Source organism: Ahaetulla prasina, chromosome 2, assembly GCF_028640845.1.
Source record: "Ahaetulla prasina isolate Xishuangbanna chromosome 2, ASM2864084v1, whole genome shotgun sequence".
Lineage (NCBI taxonomy): Eukaryota > Metazoa > Chordata > Lepidosauria > Squamata > Colubridae > Ahaetulla > Ahaetulla prasina.
This window is the reverse complement of record NC_080540.1, coordinates 119770436-119790145: the sequence shown is the minus strand read 5'-3', so window position 1 is coordinate 119790145 and position 19710 is coordinate 119770436. Positions and strand designations below refer to the sequence as shown.

The 19710-nt window shown below is 42.2% G+C and overlaps 1 protein-coding gene across 1 annotated transcript in view; it reads right to left on the bottom strand.

Moving 5' to 3' along the window:
* Positions 1–19710, bottom strand: part of LOC131190551 (dynein axonemal heavy chain 9-like) — a 171435-nt gene that overhangs the window by 98687 nt on the left and 53038 nt on the right. Inside the window, exon 32 of the mRNA XM_058167887.1 lies at positions 9046–9220. Within this exon, the coding sequence (XP_058023870.1) occupies positions 9046–9220 (175 nt within the window). The remainder of the gene's footprint in view (positions 1–9045; positions 9221–19710) is intronic.

Here is a 19710-nt window from a genome sequence, read left to right as displayed (position 1 = left end):
AGAGTTAACAGGACAGTTAGTAATCTATTCACAAGAAATGATGTAAGGAATCCATCTAAAGTGAAGGTCTAATTGAAATGTGCCATGGTGAACCAAAAGTTCCTGCCAAGTCAACTTCAAACTCTCACTGGATTCTTTTGGGATTATTTTTCTTAGATATGTTGGCTTCAGACCGGGGGGAGGGGGGGTGATCAGCTATGGTGTGCGATCTTCGGAGCCTTTTTTTTTTCCTTTTAAAAGCATTTTTTTATAATCTATTCAGCCGAATAGGTTGTAAAAAATGCTTTTAAAAGATTTTTAAAAAGGCTCTGATGATCGCACAGCACAGCTGTGATCGTCAGAGCCTTTTTTTTTTTTTACTTTTTTAAAGCATTTTTACTGCTGGTTCCAGAGAACTGGTAGTAAAAAAATATCTAAAAAGTAAAAAAAAAAGTTCCAACGATCACACGTCACTCACCTGATTGTCGGAACTTTTTTTTTACATTTTTTACTACTGTTTCGGCAAACCAGTAGCCTTTTTTACTACTGCTTCACGCAAACTGGACCAAACCAGGAGCATTTCACCCCTGCTTCAGACATTTTTCCAATACAGCCAGTCAGATGAAGCCACAAATTCATTTCATTCAGTTTCTATGAAACTTCTCCCCAGGGAATGGTGATATAATAAAAAAATACAAATAATTGCACCAACTTCAGACTTTTTCTATGGATATCCTGAGCAGAGAAGGAGGAAGTCCTTTTACTAAAACCCAGCCATCAAGAGTTCTGCAATGTGGTGGCTTTTCTAACTTAAAATAGCATAATTCCAGCTTTTTTATGGCTGCCGTATATCTGAAAAGGGAAGTGTACTGTGAAAATCAAATCTCTCAATCTCCTTAACCAATTTCTAAGTCTTGTGTGTGTGTGTGTGTGTGTGTGTGTGTGTGTGTGTGTGTGTGTATGTATGTATATATATATATGTTTTCTGAGGTTTTCACGGGTGTTTTTATGTAGGTCTTTGGTTGTTTGGGTTTTCTCCCGTGTAAAATTGGAAGTGTCTTGGCGACGTTTCAACGAAGTCTCATTCGTCATCTTCAGGCTTCAGCTTCGTGCTTCTGGGAGCTTTGCTTCCCAGCAAACGTTCGTCGAAATGTCGCCAAGACACTTCCAATTTTACATGGGAGAAAACCCGAACAACCAAAGACCTATATATATATGTATATGTATATGTATATGTATATGTATATGTATATGTATATGTATATGTATATGTATATGTATATGTATATGTATATGTATATGTATATGTATGACTGCTGCTTTTGCTTGGCTCCTTTCTCTACCACCTCATTTTCTGTTACCATCATTAAGTTCCATTATAGATTTATTCAAAACAAAAAAAGAAGGAAATGACCCACATAACAATACATCCTTTCTCACAACATGGATCGCCTAAAAAAGGGAAAAAAAGAAACCAGATCAGTAGAGTAACAACAACAAAAAGTAATTCTGGTATGAAAAAACCCCCAAAATAACAGGACTGAGAAAACTGATTATCTTTAGCACTAAAATAATGTTAAATAGCAGGAAATCAAGCAGCCCACACTACCAGAGCAGTGATAAATTTTGGTTGCTCATGTAATGGAGGGGAGGGGGGGCCTTGCTGAGAAGGACCTTGCTGCCCACCTACCAGCCTGCAACAGTGGGAAAGCATTCATATTGTTTATTCTGACATTTCAGCTGCAAAAGGTCAGAGCTAAGGGCAATTTCTATAGCAAGCAATAAACAGATTTTATATTGGATCATTTTTCACCAGATCTTTGCTTGTTCTTATTCAGACTACGGCACTTTGGACTCTTTGGGCTGACATTTACAGAGAAGCTGAGAAAGGGACATGGAGTTCACTGTCCAGAACAACATTGTACAGGTACATTTTGTCGGGTCTAAATTACAAATGCAACTTGCAAAATGCTCTTAGGTAGTATTGCAGCAAAGATTAAGACTCTCAAGGACTTTAGTGCATACAGCAAATTTCATCGAGAGAGATTGAGAGAGGCTTCATGCTGAGTCCTAAAGCAGGGTCATACTCCACTTTTGAAAAGTTCAAGAGTTATAATCCAAACTAGGATCTCTTTCAGAACAATGGGGCAAGGGGACCATTAAAAAAAAAATTAATTCTAATTCAAAACCTATATTTAAGACTGTAATGAATACAGTTCAAATAATTAATCCCCTATTTTGTAATTTTCCTTTTCTATCCCTGACAAAGCTACCGTTTGTAACAACATCTGGAAGGACAGCGGTGGGTCCGCGCAACAGTACTAAGGACTGCATGCATTCTTCGGAGTTTCAAGTTGAGTATTTCTGCCTGGTAAAAAATTACCTATTAAGAAAGTTACAAAAGGAGTTGAAATCCACTCACCTTCAAGGGCCAAAATTGAGAAACACGGTTTTTAGAGGCATCCTATTGAGGCAGCCGTCAATCTGGGACGCACCGGATATGGAGGACTACAAGCTCCATCGTCCCCTCACTCAGGGGGTCACAGTCCTGATGGGTCTGGGAAGTCCCAGGTTGAGGACGGCCGTCCTCGGCATCGGACCCCGACTATATAGCCCTCCTGTATCACTCGGGGGACTGTGCACACGTGTAGCAGGGCATCTTTTGTGTGATTGTTAGCAGAACACTCTTTTGTAATGACATATTTATTTTTTAGCTCTTTTGTGTACAAAAAGCCTTCAATTAAAAAATAAAAACTTAAAAAGAAAAGAAAGAAAATGACTTTCATTTAAACAAGGAGGTCAAAGTCCTGACTTTTGAGTAGGTGAAGATTTTCCTGCTTGTCTCAGCCAGATTTTCTATCCCACTTAGTCCAGATCTTGCCCCATTCCCTAGATCAGTGCTTCTCATTCTTAACAACTTCAAAATGTGCGGTCTTCAATTCCCAGAACTCCCCAGCCAGCCAGTGGAAGTTCACGCATCTTAAAACTGCCAAGATCGTGAAACACTGTCCTAGATGTTTTAAATCATATGGGCACCCCTTGAATCTAACCATGTCACCCTAACTTAGGATCCATATGGACTAGTGGTAATGGATTTTGCAGATATTCAGTTGCTTAGTTTTGGCATGCTTTCTCTTGTCAACTTTATTTTCTCTGTTATTTTGCTAAAAATTGCTCTGACATCCATATATGTTTCTGCTCAGCTCTCTATTGTAAGTAGTATCAAACTGTTAATTTGATAATGTTATGTTCATGGGTTTTATTCAAAGAATCACTATTCTTTGGGAAAAAAAGATTCTGTACCCTTCACAGAGGAACTCAGCAGACATAATGTTCTCTAGTTCACTCCCTGAGTGAAATGTCAAAGTAAGCAGTGCAGTAAATGTGAAACACTGGGAGATAAGCCCTGGCTTACTTAATTTAGTGAATAAATAATTAGAGTGGAATGGGGGGGGGAGTAATCTGCAGGAGAAAGTTTTTCTACTCTCAGACTGCAGATATGTTGGTATATAGAAAGATCTAAGAACCCTTCAATATCTTTTTCCACTAGTCATCTGGAACAATTCTTGGGGTAATATCTAATAACTTATGGCTCCTGGTGTCATTTTATTTATTTTCAGTATTTTTTGTATTCTTTCCATTTCTTCCATGAGGACACCAGTATGATGTTGAGCCTTTTATAATCAATAAATCAAAAACATACTTTTTTTAAAAAAAAACTCCCTTGCCTTTCTCATTATCCAGCAAGAGTGCATCCGACTTTCTTAAAACCAGCTCATACATTAATGATTGATATGTTCTGGAAAAAGGCAGACTGGCTCCATCTACTGTGTAATGGTATCTGGTAATGACCTGTGAGACAAGGGGAAAAGCCGCAGCCAAGCCAATGGGCAAATAAGAGGCAGAATTAGCCTACAGTTGGAAGGTGGCCGTGACAAACATCTCAGAAGGGACTCTCTCTAGGTTTGTTTGTTGTTGGTTTTTTTGGTCTGTGAAGACAACAGGACAGAAATGTACTTTCAGATGTGCAAGATCCTGTTACTGTAACTTTATAATATAGTAACAATGGTACTTCTGAGTGTGCTTTTTGTCTGCACAACCTTGCAAGTTTGGCAACTATGACCTTTTGATTGTATCTACTACCTATCACCCATCTCCCACTTATGACTGTATGACTGTAACTTTGTTGCTTGTATCCTTAAAATTTATATTGATTGATTGTTTCCTAGTATGATTTGATTGTTTATTTGTACCCTATGATTATCATTAAGTGTTGTATCTTATGATTCTTGATGAATGTATCTTGTCTTTTTATGTACACTGAGAGCATATGCACCAAAGACAACATTCCTTGTGTGTCCAATCACACTTGACCACTAAAGAATTCTATTCTATTCTATTCTATTCTATTCTATTCTATTCTATTCTATTTATTGTGCTATCCTGCTCCTCTTCACTCCCAAAGGAATCCATTATTCTTTATTCTGTTCTACCCAATTCTTCTCAAACCATGTGTAATGAAGCTGACATAAAAAGTATTATTCAAACAAGCTGATTATGTCAGGGCCAAAAAGATGGGAAGAAGAATTCATAAAAGTTTTGCTTGTATTTTCCTGGATCAAAAAATGAGATGAGTAATCTCATAAATACTGTTTAAAATATATAAAATCAGCATGCAGAGCAACGAGTCAAATAATCTAGATATTCAGGTAATAACTTCATGATTAAACCAAGTAAGTCTTAGCAGAAAGGGGAAACATACCATTTTGTGTGCACTTGTATCTCTCTCTCTCTTACTACATACATTCATATTTGCTAACAGCTTGCTAGGTAAAAGAATTTTATGCACCTCTTAGTGCAAAAAGGATTGTGATTAAGTTATTGCTACTTATGGTAATCATAGTTCTCAATATTCCACATTGATTTTATAGTACACACAAGCTCCATATTTCCTTTTGTTTCTTTTTCTGATTAAGGAATAAACTCTATAAAGTTAAAAAAAGTTCATCTACTCTTCAACCAAAAAATATAATAAAAGTTATGTCTTCATTTATTTCACATATAATATGAAAGTTTCTGAATAGACAAAAAGCCTCTGATCCTTTTACATATCTTACAAGTTTTTGAATGAGCATTCAATGTGTAGCATCCCAGACAATACTGCAAACCCTGTTCAAGCAATGCTTATGTGCTATGTCCCGGATAGAAGGGAGTGAACTGCCAATGATCTTTTCTGCCATCCTTACTACTCTCTGCACCGCCTTCCTGTCTGAAGCAGTAATGCTTCCAAACCAGAATGTAATGCAATATGACAGGATGCGCTCAATCGTTCCTCTATAGAAAATGGTAAGAACAGGGGAAGAAAGATGTGATTTTCTCATGCGAGACAGAAAATGCAGGTGCTGTTCTGCCCGCTTCACCAGTGTCTCACTGTTGAGCAACCAAGCCAGCCTACTCATTAGCTGCATACCCAGAAATATGATGCTGCTAAACATCTCCACAGGTGAATCATTAATACACAGAAGAGTGTGGCTTTGCCTGCCTTTTCTGAAATCGACAATCATCTCTTTAGTTTTTCCAATGTTTAAAACAAGGGTGTTTTTATTATACCAATTCACAAGGAAGGTCACTATCAATGAGACTCTGAAATTTCATTTTTCTCTTTCTAGAACAAATCTGTTTTTCCCCCCACTAGTCATACCTCTCCTTCCTGCAACTTTCTCCCCTTCCCCACAGCTGTAATTGTGAATATGCATTAAAAAAATAAGGTATGTCAGGTTTTCATCACATATAGCTTATCAAGTGGACTGAGAGATACGAAAGCTTGGGTATTGAATAAAAATGATAGTTAAGTCATTAACAGTTTCTCCAAAACTCTTTCAATATTTTTTTTAAAAAAATCATCTTCCCTATAATAAATTCTTTGAAACAAGCAAGTAAACTTTGGAGCAACTGACATACCAATTAGTACAAGGTTTTGTAGTAAAAAATTTTAAAAATGAACCCGGAAATAAGGAGAGAACTTCAGGCTCATGTTAATAATATGAAATATAAATTGACGACAAAATAACAGCTGAAAAACAGGATTAAATAAATAATTGAATAATAAGGCTAATTTAGATGCAGAAAATAGGAACTTTCTCTCTCCCCCCACCCTTTTTTCCCCCTTCTTCTTATAAAAGCATCATGAAAAAAGGACTGTTTTATGGGAAAGAAAATCAGTGAAGGAGAGTTTCAGTGCCCCCACATGGATTAAAACAGAAGGGAAGAGAACAAGCCTTTTGCCTCCCTTCCCACAAAGAGTACCCTGATGGCAAAGGATCTCAATTAAAACAATGAGAAAATGGCTTAGTTCATTTTTTCCCCAATACGCAGATGGGAGGAAAGAGTTGGAAATTTAGTTGTGGAGCATAGTCTTGAAAATATTTGAACATTTTATGTAATACCTCAACACCTCCCCAAAATCAGCTTTGTTTCTTAGAAACTATGTGTGACATTAATATTGCTTTCTTGACAGCTATATGGAAGTAGTTTGTTTTTCTGGGATATTCCTCAATATTTGGTCAATTTAACCTACAACCATGGGCCTATCCATGTACTAACCAAATCCAATTCTGTCTAGGTTCTTTTGAGATCATCCATGATCAGCTAGGCACTATTTAAGAATTGCTTCAGGTATTATAATAGGGAACTCAAAGGAAAAAAAAGAAATATCTGCAATAAATAATATCTTCAACTAATCCAACATTATATAAAATCTCCAAAGTAAGGATTGAAGAATTGGATCTGCTCATATGATTCAGTCATTGAGTGGTGCATGGATGGTGGTGCGTGGTTTATGGAGTGGTGCAGTGGCCTAGAGGTAGAGCTCTCGACTCACAATCAGGAGACTATGAGTTTGATCCTAGATAGCGACAGATATTTCTCTCTCTGGGCACAATGAGAAAATATCTGCAGCAAACTCCGCATTGGCAACAGGTAGGGCATCTGGACAGTAAACACTCAGCTCCATTCAGTTGCCCCAACTCCACCCCAATGCAAGGGATTATGGCAGGGTGAAATGCTACCGATTCGGACTGGTTCAGGAGAACTGGTAGCAGAGATTGGGGATGGTTCACCGTACTGATAGCAATTGCTGGCTGGCCACGCCCCCGAACCGGTCCATGGCCCGCAGCCCTGACATGCTTCCCTGCCTTCCACACTGCCAAACTAATTGTCAGCAATCTAAGGAAACGTCTCCCAACTCTTCAAGATCGACTTTAAGAGCTCCGAGAAGCCGACAGCAAAAGTAGTGGCAGCGGGGGTGACGGGTGTGTATGTGTACGTGCTCCTCTGCGGTCCTCCTCTCTCTCTTTTCCTAAGAGGGGGGGTGTCTGCCTCCAAGTCCTTGCAGAGGTGGGGACACACACACACACACACACACACACCTGTCGCCCCCACTGCCACTACTTTTGCTGTCGGCTTCTCGGCGCTCTTAAAGTCGATCTGGAAGAGCTGGAAGACATTTCCTTAGATCGCGAAACATCTTCTTACACCTTCTCCTCCACATTCCCCCCCCCTTTTTTCCAGTTCTGTGCCTGAATTCCACTTCTGCAAGAGCAGGCTCCAATGTTTGCTTGGGTGGTAGAGGAAAACTCAAAGCGTTGGGGGCCTCAGAAGGGCAGAATGTGCTTCAAAATGTGCAGCTCCTGGCTCTAACAGTGAGTGATGTCAAGTTGACCACGCCCATGATCACATGATCATAAAGCCACGCCCATCAAGCCACGCGCACAGAACCAGTAGCAAACATTTTTATATTTCACCCCTGGATTACAGGGTCATTAAAAGACAAAAAAAATTGAGAGAGGGCTTATGAAAATCCCTCCGCTTTGTGAGGTGCATAGAGATAATAGACCTCTCTGTATGGAGGTACTTTTCTACAATACTTGTTTGGAGAAAACACTCCTCCCAGAACTATATACAGCCCCTAGTATGCTGTAGCTGAAACCAGGCCCATTGTTCACTATAAAAAAAACTAGCATTCATCAGCTACTGTTGAGAATCAATGCTTGAATCCTGCTTTTAGTTTTCTGTCTTTTTAGCTACCAAATAAGGACCATTACAAATAGAACGTGTACTTGTAAGTCCCTGAAAAATTAGTTAGGCAGAATTAAACTAATAATGGATAGTTCAGAGCGTCAAGCATAATGATCTGTACTAATACAGGAAAAATATACAGTGTCTTTTATTCCAGCTAGCTCATCTATAATATTTTAAGAACTTCTTGTGTAAAACTCATGATACGTGGCATTCAACATCCTCTAATTGACTTTAACAAAGGCAAAGGCACCATTATATTTTGGTTAGATTGCTTTTAGCAATTCCAAATGCATGATAGGAACATGATCATCTGGTTTTGGAATGCCTTGCTAGGACAAAATGAAAACAACCTCTTGAAGGACTGTGAGGGCCCAAAGAGAGTTCCAGTAATACTAGACCCCATATAACTATGCATATTTCTTCTATAATAATATTCTTACAATGGGTAGATTTTAATGCTTTGTTTTTCTCCATAAGAATCTCTGGATATGCCTATGGAGATTCTCCATCATCCAGGTCATGGTTGTCCCAAAGGTGCTTTTTCAAGAGGCAACTGTTGCCTCTAGATAAAGCACTTTTGGGACAATCTCTGGATATGTTTAAGTGGGTTGTGAAGCTGCTCTTGTCAAGAGATGTGGCTTTATACATCATACTAAACCATCCTCTGGTTTAATTATGGCCAAATACCAAAAGTAAACTGAAGAGTTTGTGGTTTATAACAGCCAATCATTGCCTAAAATGATCTGTGAACCAATTCACTGAGTGCCCAGTTTAATACATGAAGCTATGGGATCTTTGGTGCTCTCTGAGCTTGGTGATTTTCTTGTAGCCATTTCATTACCAAACTAGGTAACATCATCAGCACTCAGAGAGCACCAAGCTCAGAGAGAACCAAGAACCCTGCAGTCTAACCCTGAGCTACAAATATTCTCTTCTAGATGAAGCTATGTTAATTAATGCCATTGTTTATGGTATCACTTTTCTTACCTGGTCTTGGAACAGAGCACCACCGAAGGCCCAAACAGCAGCAAAGACAAAATAAAGTTCATAGAGATCTTTAGGGCAATCTGGAGGGGTATTCTCCTTGGTGAGAAGGCATTCAAGGAGATAACACAACATCTGAACCATGTTCTGCTCAGGAATGGGAATAATCTTCTTAAATCTATAATAGGAGAATTGAACACTTGTGAAGTTTAATTGGATTTAGCATGACTGTCATTGAACAATGCAAGCAGATATCACATAAATCCTCTTTTCAACTGTTAACATTTTTTAAATGTTCATTGTTTATAACTTTCCTATCCACTGCTACAGAGTGGAATAAAATACCATCAGCACGTAGCCAAGTAAAAACTGTAATCATATATTTGAGTCAATTTAAAACGTTGATCCTCTTAAAAGAATTGAAATGGAAGTCTTGCACAAGCCTGATCTACCACAAATGCAGTGAATTCAGAAGTGGTCAAATGAAAAGAATAATGAAACTGATCCTTTTATTTCATATTTTTAATAGGCTTTAGTTGTGTTTACAAGTATGAGAAACCAAAAGAGAGGGTGCGTATTGTAATTCTATATTTTGCCAAACAGATGTAATAGATAAATCATTCAAATTGCCATCTCCCAAAGTCTTTAAAACAATAATTATAAATCAAAGAATTTAGGTATTGATCCATTCTTTGGCCTAGACATTCCAGGAAAATATCTTCCACACTTCCTTAAATTTGGATTCTGGTTCAAAAATTAAGAAAATATGCCTAGCAGCTTGGGCCAATAACTCTGCAGCTATAAAATATATATTTATTTGTTTGTTTGCCAAATATGTATAGCTGCCCATCTCACCAAAAATGACTCTGGATGGTGCACAACAATTGTATAAAAACAACAAATATAAAAAGAACAGATATAAAAGTAAACAAAAATCTGCATTAATAAATAAATAGGATAAAAAAGAAATATACAAGCCCTTAGGAAAAGAGCAGATATACCGGTAATGGCCACCTCAACAATGGCACCATCTAAGTGTGTCTATGGTTCCGGGGAGTCCCAGTCCTGATAATAAAACCGGGTCTTGAGGGACTTCTGGAGTGTCGAAAAAATGAACTAACCCGAACTCAGGGCAAGAATGTTCCATAAGGCAGGCACCTCAATAGAGAAGGTGTGTCTCCTGGGATTCGCCAATGTAAGTCCCTAGCTATCATATACACAGCATGTCTTCTCTGCCAAATCTAATGGAGCTGATTGATATAACTGGGGAAAGGCAGTTCCTCAGATATCCTGGCCCCATACCAGGGGTGAAATGCTACCGGTTCACTCTGGTTCGGGAAAACCGGTAGTGATAAAAGCTACTGGTTTGGGCAAACTGCTAGTAAAAAAAAGCTATCAGTTCATCCGAACCAGTATTTCCAAGGATCAGCTGTGCCGTGTGGTTTAGCTTTGCTGGAAAGCAGGAAATCCTGCTTTCTAGCAAAGCTAAATCACACAGCACAGCTGTTCCCCCCCCCTCGCTGTTCTACTTACCTAGTGAAGTCTTCTTTTTCCATGCGCAGCAAGTGTTGTGCATGCATGCGCAGCATACTTTTGGCATGCGCTGCGCATGCACGTGTGCATCATGCTTTTGGCACACATCGCGCATGCGCGGGCAGCAAACAGGTGGCGATCCAAGGAGGATTTCACCACTGCCACATACCATCAAAGCAGGGGTGAAATCTAAAAATTTTCCCTACCGGTTCTGTGGGCGTGGCTTGGTGGTCAGATGACTGGGTGGGCATGGCCAATAACAATAAATAATAAAAATAATTAACGAAGTATACAAAACAATAAGAGGTACCAAAAACCAACTTTCACACTTTACACACACACAACACAACAGACTCACACACAATGTAAAAGCAGCTGCACTTCACCCAAAATGGCCCCTGCAACAAGCAGGAACCTCACACTTTCACATTTTACACACACACAACACAACACAACTGACTCACACACACACAAAATGCCACATATAGCTTTGTGAGATTTTGTGTGTTTGTGTAGTTAGAGTGAAACACTACAGGAATACACCAAACCTCAGAAAGCTGCACAAATATTTTATTTTATTTTTTATTTTTTTATTTTTTTATTTTATTTATTTTATTTTATTTTATTATTTTATTTTATTTTATTTTATTTTGGATTTCAAATCCCAGAGTTCCTCAGCCAGCAAAGCAGGAAGTCAAAGCAAGTTTTTTTTTTCTTCAGTAGCTGAAGAAAGCATAGCGTTGCCAGCCCAAAAGAGCAGTAATTATAGGTAAGTGAGGAGGGGGAATTGGCTGGGCATGGATGGAGGCTCTTGTAAGTGGGGGCTGTTAAAAAGTGAGTTTAAAAGCCTGCTAGGATCAGGAAACTCCTCTGGGATCGCCAGAGGAAAAAAAGTTTTAAAAAGCTCCTCTGATGATCTCTTTTTTTATTATTTATTTATTTATTTTTGTCACAACAGTATACACAAACAATTGTCATAGATAAAACAACATATCTTGAAGAAAATATATATATATAAGTAAAAAATATGCATCATTACATCATATGTAAAAAATATGCATCATTACAGCTCTGCGCATGCGCAAGATGGCGCGGCTCTGAAGACTCGGCTCCGGCGTTGAGAGGCCCCTCCGATGCTGGCGATGCCTCGGTCGCCCGTTTAGCCGCTTGCTGTCCCCGGCCCGGTAGATCTTACCTCGGGCAGCCATGGGAGAGGTCTCTGGACTTTTTCACACACATGGCTGCCGAGAACGAGGCCGGGTAGGCAAGCGGTGGATTTGGGCGGCCATGTTTTAGGCTCGGAGGTGGGGCGATGAGTCAGCATTTTTTTTCGGCCGTTTTTCGGCCGATTCGCCTTGCCGGCTGGCCTCTAGCCTCTGGCTCGTTTCCCGGCCCTCTTCTGACCATGGATTCCGGACGTTTCGGGTTCTTGCCTCTGCAACTTAGGCCTACGGCCCCCCTGGACAATCTGGATGATAGCGGAGGTATTACATCTACCCTTATTATTGCCATCTGCCTCGTTGCCATGGCTTTTTGGCTTTCTCCCTGCTGCCGGACTGTGGACTTGGCAGCCTTCATATCCCCCAGCCTCTCGGAGAGGTTTAGCCTCTTATATGGGCTTCGCCTCTTGGAGGGAGAGGTCTGGAGAGACCTGGCCTCTGGAGTGGTTAGGATTTATTCCTGGCCATGTCTGGAGGTGGTTGTTGGAGGACTGCGGGGAGATGATGGAGGCATCCCGGAGTTGTTCCCTGTAACCAGTCCGTGACTGTGACTGTGATAACATTACCCATGCCCCCCTCGGCCTTTTTGAGATTTCTATGGCTGTTTTTGGTCCTACTAGGACTTTTTGGGGGAGACATGGGATCTATTTGGGGACAGAGGAAGACGGAGGAAGACGTGGCCAGCGACTGGAGTGCCATTTCCCCTCACCCCCGGTTCCAGGATGTTTGGACTATGCACCGGACAGAATACCACCCAGGCTGTCATTCGGTGCCAATTGCTGTTCCATTCTTTGTCTGCCCTCATTCTGGACTAGTACCATCTATTATCATCTTGCCATTCGGAGATGGAGCCTCTATTTTGCCGATTCTTAGTCTCAGCTGCTATGCATTATACTTCCCGTGAACTCTTGCGCCTGCGAGGTGCCCCCGCCTCGCAGGAATGGCCCTCCTCACTACCGAGGGCCGGCCTCCATGACGGGTCTTGGGACCCACAGAGGTGGCATGCGAAAAAGAAGAGCTTGTGGGGTTTTTTAGAGAGGGAATTTTTAAGGGGTGGGAGGGTAAGGGCGGGTAATGGGGGTAACCCGTCTGGTAGGGGGCCAGTTCCTGCACATGCTCGCGGCGGTTTTTCTTTATCAGGTTCGGAGGTTATGGGGGAGGAGTGTGTTCCTATCTGTGAGGGTGGTTCTATCGACACGGTAAGTGGGAGAGGCAGGTATGGCGGAAGCGAGGGGTCATATCAAGTTCCGGGAGCGCATGCTCAATGTTTGAAAGCGATCACGCGCTCCGACCCCTTGGACTTCTCCCGTTCCCCGGATGGTCAGGATCCTCAGAGCTTGGGCCTCCGGCTGATGTTGTGCAATGCCCGGTCCGTGGTGAACAAAGCCCCCCTTGTTTGTGATCTTATACAGGGGGGTTCCGCGGACCTTATGGGCATTACGGAGACCTGGTTGGGCACTGAAGGGGGCGTGCCCCTTGTTGAGATGTGCCCGCCGGGTTTCCGTGCATTCCATCAGCCGAGGGCCCAGGGTAGGGGTGGGGGGGTGGCGGTTGTGATTAGAGAGAGTCTAGAGCCGAGGGAGACCACTGTACCTCAGATTGCCGGGTGCGAATCCCTCTTTGTGAGATGGGGTCATAGGTTCAGATGGGTTTGCTGATCACGTACCTGGCTCCTTGCTGCGTGACAGCTGCCCTGCCCGAGCTCCTGGAGGTGCTGGCTGGGGTGGCAGTTGAGACCCCCAGACTTTTAGTCATGGGGGACTTTAACTTGCCATCTTCCGGCCGGCCATCGACGGCAGCTCGGGAGTTCACGGCTTCCATGACGGCCTTGGACCTGACCCAAGTAGTTGATGGCCCTACTCACATTGGGGGTGGCACTCTGGACCTGATTTTTCTCTCTGGTCAGTGGTTGAGAGATCTGGACTTAAAGGAAATAGTCACTGAACCTTTGTCATGGTCAGATCACTCTCTTCGCCTGGACTTTCTGACCGCCATTCACCACCGCAGGGAGACGGAGCCGACACGCTGGTTCCGCCCCAGGCGCCTGATGGACCCGGATGGGTTCCGGACGGAGCTTGGGCCATTTCCTGAGGGTCTGGCTCACGGCTCGGCTGAGGAACTTGTTGCGCCTGGGAACGGGCCGCGCGGGGGCCTTAGACCGTGTCGTGCCTTTGCGGCCTCTGACCCGCGAGGTCCCAACCGCCCTTGGTTCTCCGAGGAGCTGAGAGGATGAAGCGCCGGAGAAGACGCCTAGAGAGTTCCTGGAGGTCTAGCCGCTCGAAGCTGATCGACACTAGTGAAGTCCTATACTAGGACTTACCTAGTGGCATTGAGGAAGTGAGGCGAGCTACGCCTCCTCATTGCATCGGCAGATAACTGCCCAGCCGCCCTGTTTCGGGTGACTCGCTCCCTCCTACACCAGGGGGAGCGGGATGACCCGTTGCAGGGACATGCTGAGGAGTTTAACGGTTATCTATACGATAAAATCGTTCAGCTTCGGGATGGTCTGGACCAAGATTGCGGTGACGCGGGTGAGACGCTCGAGGGTGGTCTTGGTGACATTGTTTGGGATGAGTTTGACCCTGTGGCTCCCGAGGACATGGACAGGTTGTTGGGTAGGTTGAATGCCACCACATGTTTACTGGACCCGTGCCCCTCCTGGCTGGTGCTGGCCACTCAGGAGGTGACACGAGGCTGGCTCCAGGCGATTACGACCGCTTCTTTGGTGGAGGGTGTCTTCCCGGTCGCCTTGAAAGAGGCGGTGGTGAGGCCCCTCCTTAAGAAGCCTTCCTGACCCGCTGTTTTAGGTAATTATCGTCCGGTCTCCAACCTTCGCTTCGCGGCGAAGGTTGTAGAGAGTATGGTGGCATATCAGTTTCCCTTGCACCTGGATGAAACTGTCTATCTAGACCCGTTCCAGTCCGGTTTCCGGCCCGGTTACAGCACAGAGACGGCTTTGGTCGCGTTGGTGGATGATCTCTGGAGGGCCAGGGACAGGGGTTGTTCCTCTGCCCTGGTCCTATTAGACCTCTCAGCAGCTTTCGATACCATCGACCATGGTATCTTGCTCCGCCGGTTGGAGGGATTGGGAGTGGGAGGCACCGTGTATCGGTGGTTCTCCTCCTATCTCTCCGACCGGTCGCAGTCGGTGTTGACAGGGGGGCAGAGGTCGGCCCCGAGGCGCCTCACTTGTGGGGTGCCGCAGGGGTCGATCCTCTCGCCCCTTCTGTTTAACATCTACATGAAGCCGCTGGGTGAGATCATCAGTGGTTTCGGTGTGAAGTACCAGCTGTATGCGGATGACACCCAGCTGTACTTTTCTACGCCGGACCACCCCAACGAAGCTATCGAAGTGCTGCCCCGGTGTCTGGAGGCCGTACGGGTCTGGATGGGGAGAAACAGGCTCAAGCCCAATCCCTCCAAGACAGAGTGGCTGTGGATGCCGGCATCCCGGTACAGTCAGCTAAATCCGCGGCTGACCATCGGTGGCGAGTCATTGGCCCCGATGGAGAGGGTGCGCAACTTAGGCGTCCTCCTGGATGAACGGCTGTCTCTAGAAGATCATTTGACGGGCCGCTCCAGGAGAGCGTTTACCAGGTTCGCCTGGTACGCCAGTTGCGCCTTTCTGGACCGGGATGCCCTATGCACGGTCACTCACGCACTCGTGACGCCTCGCCTGGATTACTGCAATGCTCTCTACATGGGGCTCCCCTTGAAGGGCATCCGGAGGCTGCAGTTAGTCCAGAATGCGGCTGCGCGGGTGATAGATGGAGCCCCTCGTGGCTCCCGCATAACACCCATCCTGCGCAGACTGCACTGGCTACCTGTGGCCTTCCGGGTGCGCTTCAAGGTTTTGGTGACCACCTTTAAAGTGCTCCATGGCATTGGGCCGGGTTATTTACGGGACCGCCTACTGCTACTGAATACCTCTCACCGACCCGTGCGCTCTTATAGAGAGGGTCTCCTCAGGGTGCCGTCAGCGCGGCAATGTCGTCTGGCGACACCCAGGGGAAGGGCCTTCTCTGTGGGGGCTCCCACCCTCTGGAACGAACTACCCCCCGGACTTCGTCAGCTTTCGGACCTTCAGACCTTCCGCCGCGGGCTTAAAACATACTTATTTAATTGTGCAGGACTGAGCTAAATTTTAAATTTATGGGTTTTAAATTGGGTTTTATTTTTATATTTTTTAATTCTTAATTACTGGGCTTATAGAATAAGTTTTTTAATTGCTTTTATATTGTATTTATGTGTTTTTAAGTGCCTGTAAACCGCCCTGAGTCCTTCGGGAGATAGGGCGGTATATAAATATGATCAAATAAATAAATAAATAAATAAAATCAACTATATCCAATTTGATATAATGAAGGGATAGGAAAATCTCAGCTGAAATTCCCTCATAGCAGCCCAGAACCTCTTAAAATAATTGTTTTAACATGTAGAAAACATGTTTTTTAAGGTTCTGGTGATGAGGAACTCAGCTGGGATGGCCAGAGGAGCCTTTTAAAGCCCCCCCTTTTCCTTTTTTCCCCCTTCGGCTGAAGAGGTTTTTTTTTTAAAAAAACTTTTAAAGTGTTCTGATGATCTCTGCTCAGCCCCACAATCATCAGAGTTGTTTTTTTTTTTACTTTTAAAGATATGTTTTCAGCTGAAGAAAAACTTTTAAAAGTAAAAAAAAAAAACCTCTGCTGATGGTGCGGCTCAGCAGAGGCAGGGGGGGTGGGGCCAGGGATTTTTGCTACCGGTCCTCCGAACCAGCAGCTGACATCGCTACCTAATCGGGAGTGCCGGTGCGAACCGGGAGCATTTCACCCCTGCATCAAAGGCATTAAAGGTTAAAGCCAGCACCTTGACTTGGATACAGAAGCAAACTGGCAACCAGTGAAGCTCATGGAACAGAGGTATAACATGTGCTGGTCTAGGATTACACATAACTGCCCATGCTGCTACATTGTGTACTAGTTATATATTATTAATGTATACAGTAATAAAGGCAGTACTAAAGGAAGTAAAAATATTATGATAGACAGACAGATAAAATACTAGCACTGGTGATGTTACCTTATCGGTCATGAAATGTCTGCAAGAAAACAACCAACCTTAGAGGGCACCAAAGGACCCCACAGATAAAATAAACTTCCAAATACTCTTTCAAGGGCAGCTGCATGCAGAGCACAAAATATTACATATAATTCATCTGTGGCATTTTAAGCATTAAAAAAAGGTTTTAATTAACTTTTCTAACTGTACAAGATTAAAATATCTACATCTTTTTTGCTAGTGTTGAAACAGTAGATCTATGTCTTAAATGTGTCCCAAAAGGTTAACTGATTTGTAGAACCTGTATTTTTTTCCAATGTCCTTCTTAATATATTCCACAAAATAAGAATCTCTTGTGAAGGAAATACTCTGGTATTATCTGGGATTAAGTTATGTATAGTTTTTAAACATCCAAATTAAACTCAGTGGGGAATCTCTGAATTAGCCCACACCAACTTGACACTCTAAAGCAGGAGAATTTTTTAAAAATAAGTAATTTAGTCTAGAACAGTTTTAGTACATTTTCTACTGTTGGATTTCTTTTAAAAAGAGCTGCATGTCTTAAATTCTGTAATATATGCTTACATTACTTCCAGTTTTTCTGTCTCGCTGAGGATCCAGATTGAGATTGAATTCACCAGAAAGACGTAATGACAATGGTTTGCAAATGACTATTTCAGAAGTGTTTTTAGTGGAGCCATAAAAAACAATGTCTCTGGCTATCTTTATAATAAAAAAATAAGACTCTTTCACAGCAAAATGCTCATCTTCCACATCAACTAGAGTCACTATTAAACTTAATAGATATCCCACAATTTGTATTTGATACCCGCTAATAGAGGTTTATCCAGTCCAGTTCCCAGATCTCACGAAAAGCTGCTCATTCAGGATTTCTTACAATATAACTATATCTATAACTATAACCATATTTTTCCAGCTTGTTACAAATGTGTCTGTTTTGTTTTGTTTTAATCTAAATCAATTTATATTCTGGCTAATTACCATAAGTGCTGTGTCTCTAGATAAAATATTTCTCAAGGTCAATTTCCCAACATACCGTATTAAGTTGGGTAAGTACCACATAACCTTTAAGAACCTTTAAGTAATGAACTGGATCAAATTAAAACAAACATAAAACAAAAAGTATCAAAATAAAGAAGATACCCTGCCCAACTATCACTAAAAATTTAAAAGAAAAAAAAATCTTCCATGTTAAACCTTCAGTTTGACTGGGTATTGCTGATACATACACAAGTATGGGGGGGCAGAGAGGGATGGAGAGAGGGAGAGAAATACACATTCCTCCTGCATTGGTAATAAAGACATAGAAATGCAAGCTTCTATATTCATATAGTAGTACCAATTTTTGAAAGAAAGAAAAAGAAGAAAAGACAAGCTTGTTACTTATCAGACAAGTGCAGAGCCTCTAAAAATTCCACAGCAGCAGATGGGCTTTTAAATCTTTTGATCTCTTCAGGAGAAAGGCAGAAGATTGCTGGGTACAAAAACAGTATTTCACATTCTTGTTCCTTGCTAATTATGTGCCAAAGCAAAGCCTCTTCTTAAATTTGACATTTATGAAGGAAGATATTGAGAATCATTATTTAATATTCATGATATTTCAATTCCGCGGTTTATTTATTAAGTGGTAGAAGATGGTCCCTGGTGCTGGACTTCAGAAATTTAACAATTATAGGGGCAGATGTCCATGAGGGATTGTCTCTTGTTTTTCATCTGTAGGCAACCAATATTTCAAGTTTAATGTCAGCTGGCAATAATATTTGCTGAAAACATTCTTCCAGGTAAATGAACAAGAGCTTCTGTTCCTCCACATCCTGAAGTAGAGTTCTTATTTTTAAAGTGTTTCTTATCAGATGTCCATGAGCTTTAAATCATAGGATTTACAGATGTGCAATGAAATTGTTCCGTTACATCTAAAATGCTAAATCTGGTTTCATGAAAAGAAACAATAATTCTCTCCAAGGCATTCAAATCGTTGTCAACTTTAATAACTTGGGCTTTCATAATTTTAAATTCCTCATTGATACCTGATTCCAGGCTCATCAATATACAATCCATCCGTTTAAGAGTTAAATGAAGGTTCACTTTTCTTTCAAAGCTCATTATTTCTTGTGGAGGTAATGATACATTTGGGGTTAATAAGCTTTGTCTAATCCAACAGAGTCAGAGGAAGTATCTATGATACCATCCACTCTGTGAAGTGCAATAAAGTGCATAACTCATTCAACTTTCTTCCCTCCCCATCATCAGGAGTGGAGCTCTTTGGGATGACTAAGAGAGAGCTATTTTCATCACTTTATGAGACACTAAAGAGTTGTAAGAATCTAGGTATAGATCACTCACCAACCTGTGAGCAATTCTGTTGAAAGGATTGGAGCAAGATAAAAGAAAGCAACTGCCTAAGCAGCCATCAAAAGCAGAAGTTCACAAAATAGCTTTAAATGTGAAGCAGAAGTACATACTTCATGAAGCTCCCTCCCCCCCCCACATATTTTAGATCACAGAAATGAGAGCGGCTCGTCTCAGGCAGGAAAATATAATTTATCAGCCCTGTCACTCCATCTTCAGAAGTTAGCTCAAGTTGTAAATTCCTGAGGATTACTCATTCCCCTATGAATAAGTCTTCAAACAAACAATAGGTACACTACTGTATGGGATTTACATGGTATTACGTTATTACATGAATAGACTCTAAATAAATGTTGCCATTCCGCTTTCTGTCTTAAAATGAGCACAGATATTGAAAACTCTAACTCTTGTCTCCCATCTAGTGGCTCTTGGTCTCTCTCTCTCTCTTTCTGTCCCTCCCTCCCTCTCTCTCTCCCCCCTCCCTCCCTCCCTCTTTTCAGCTCAGTTG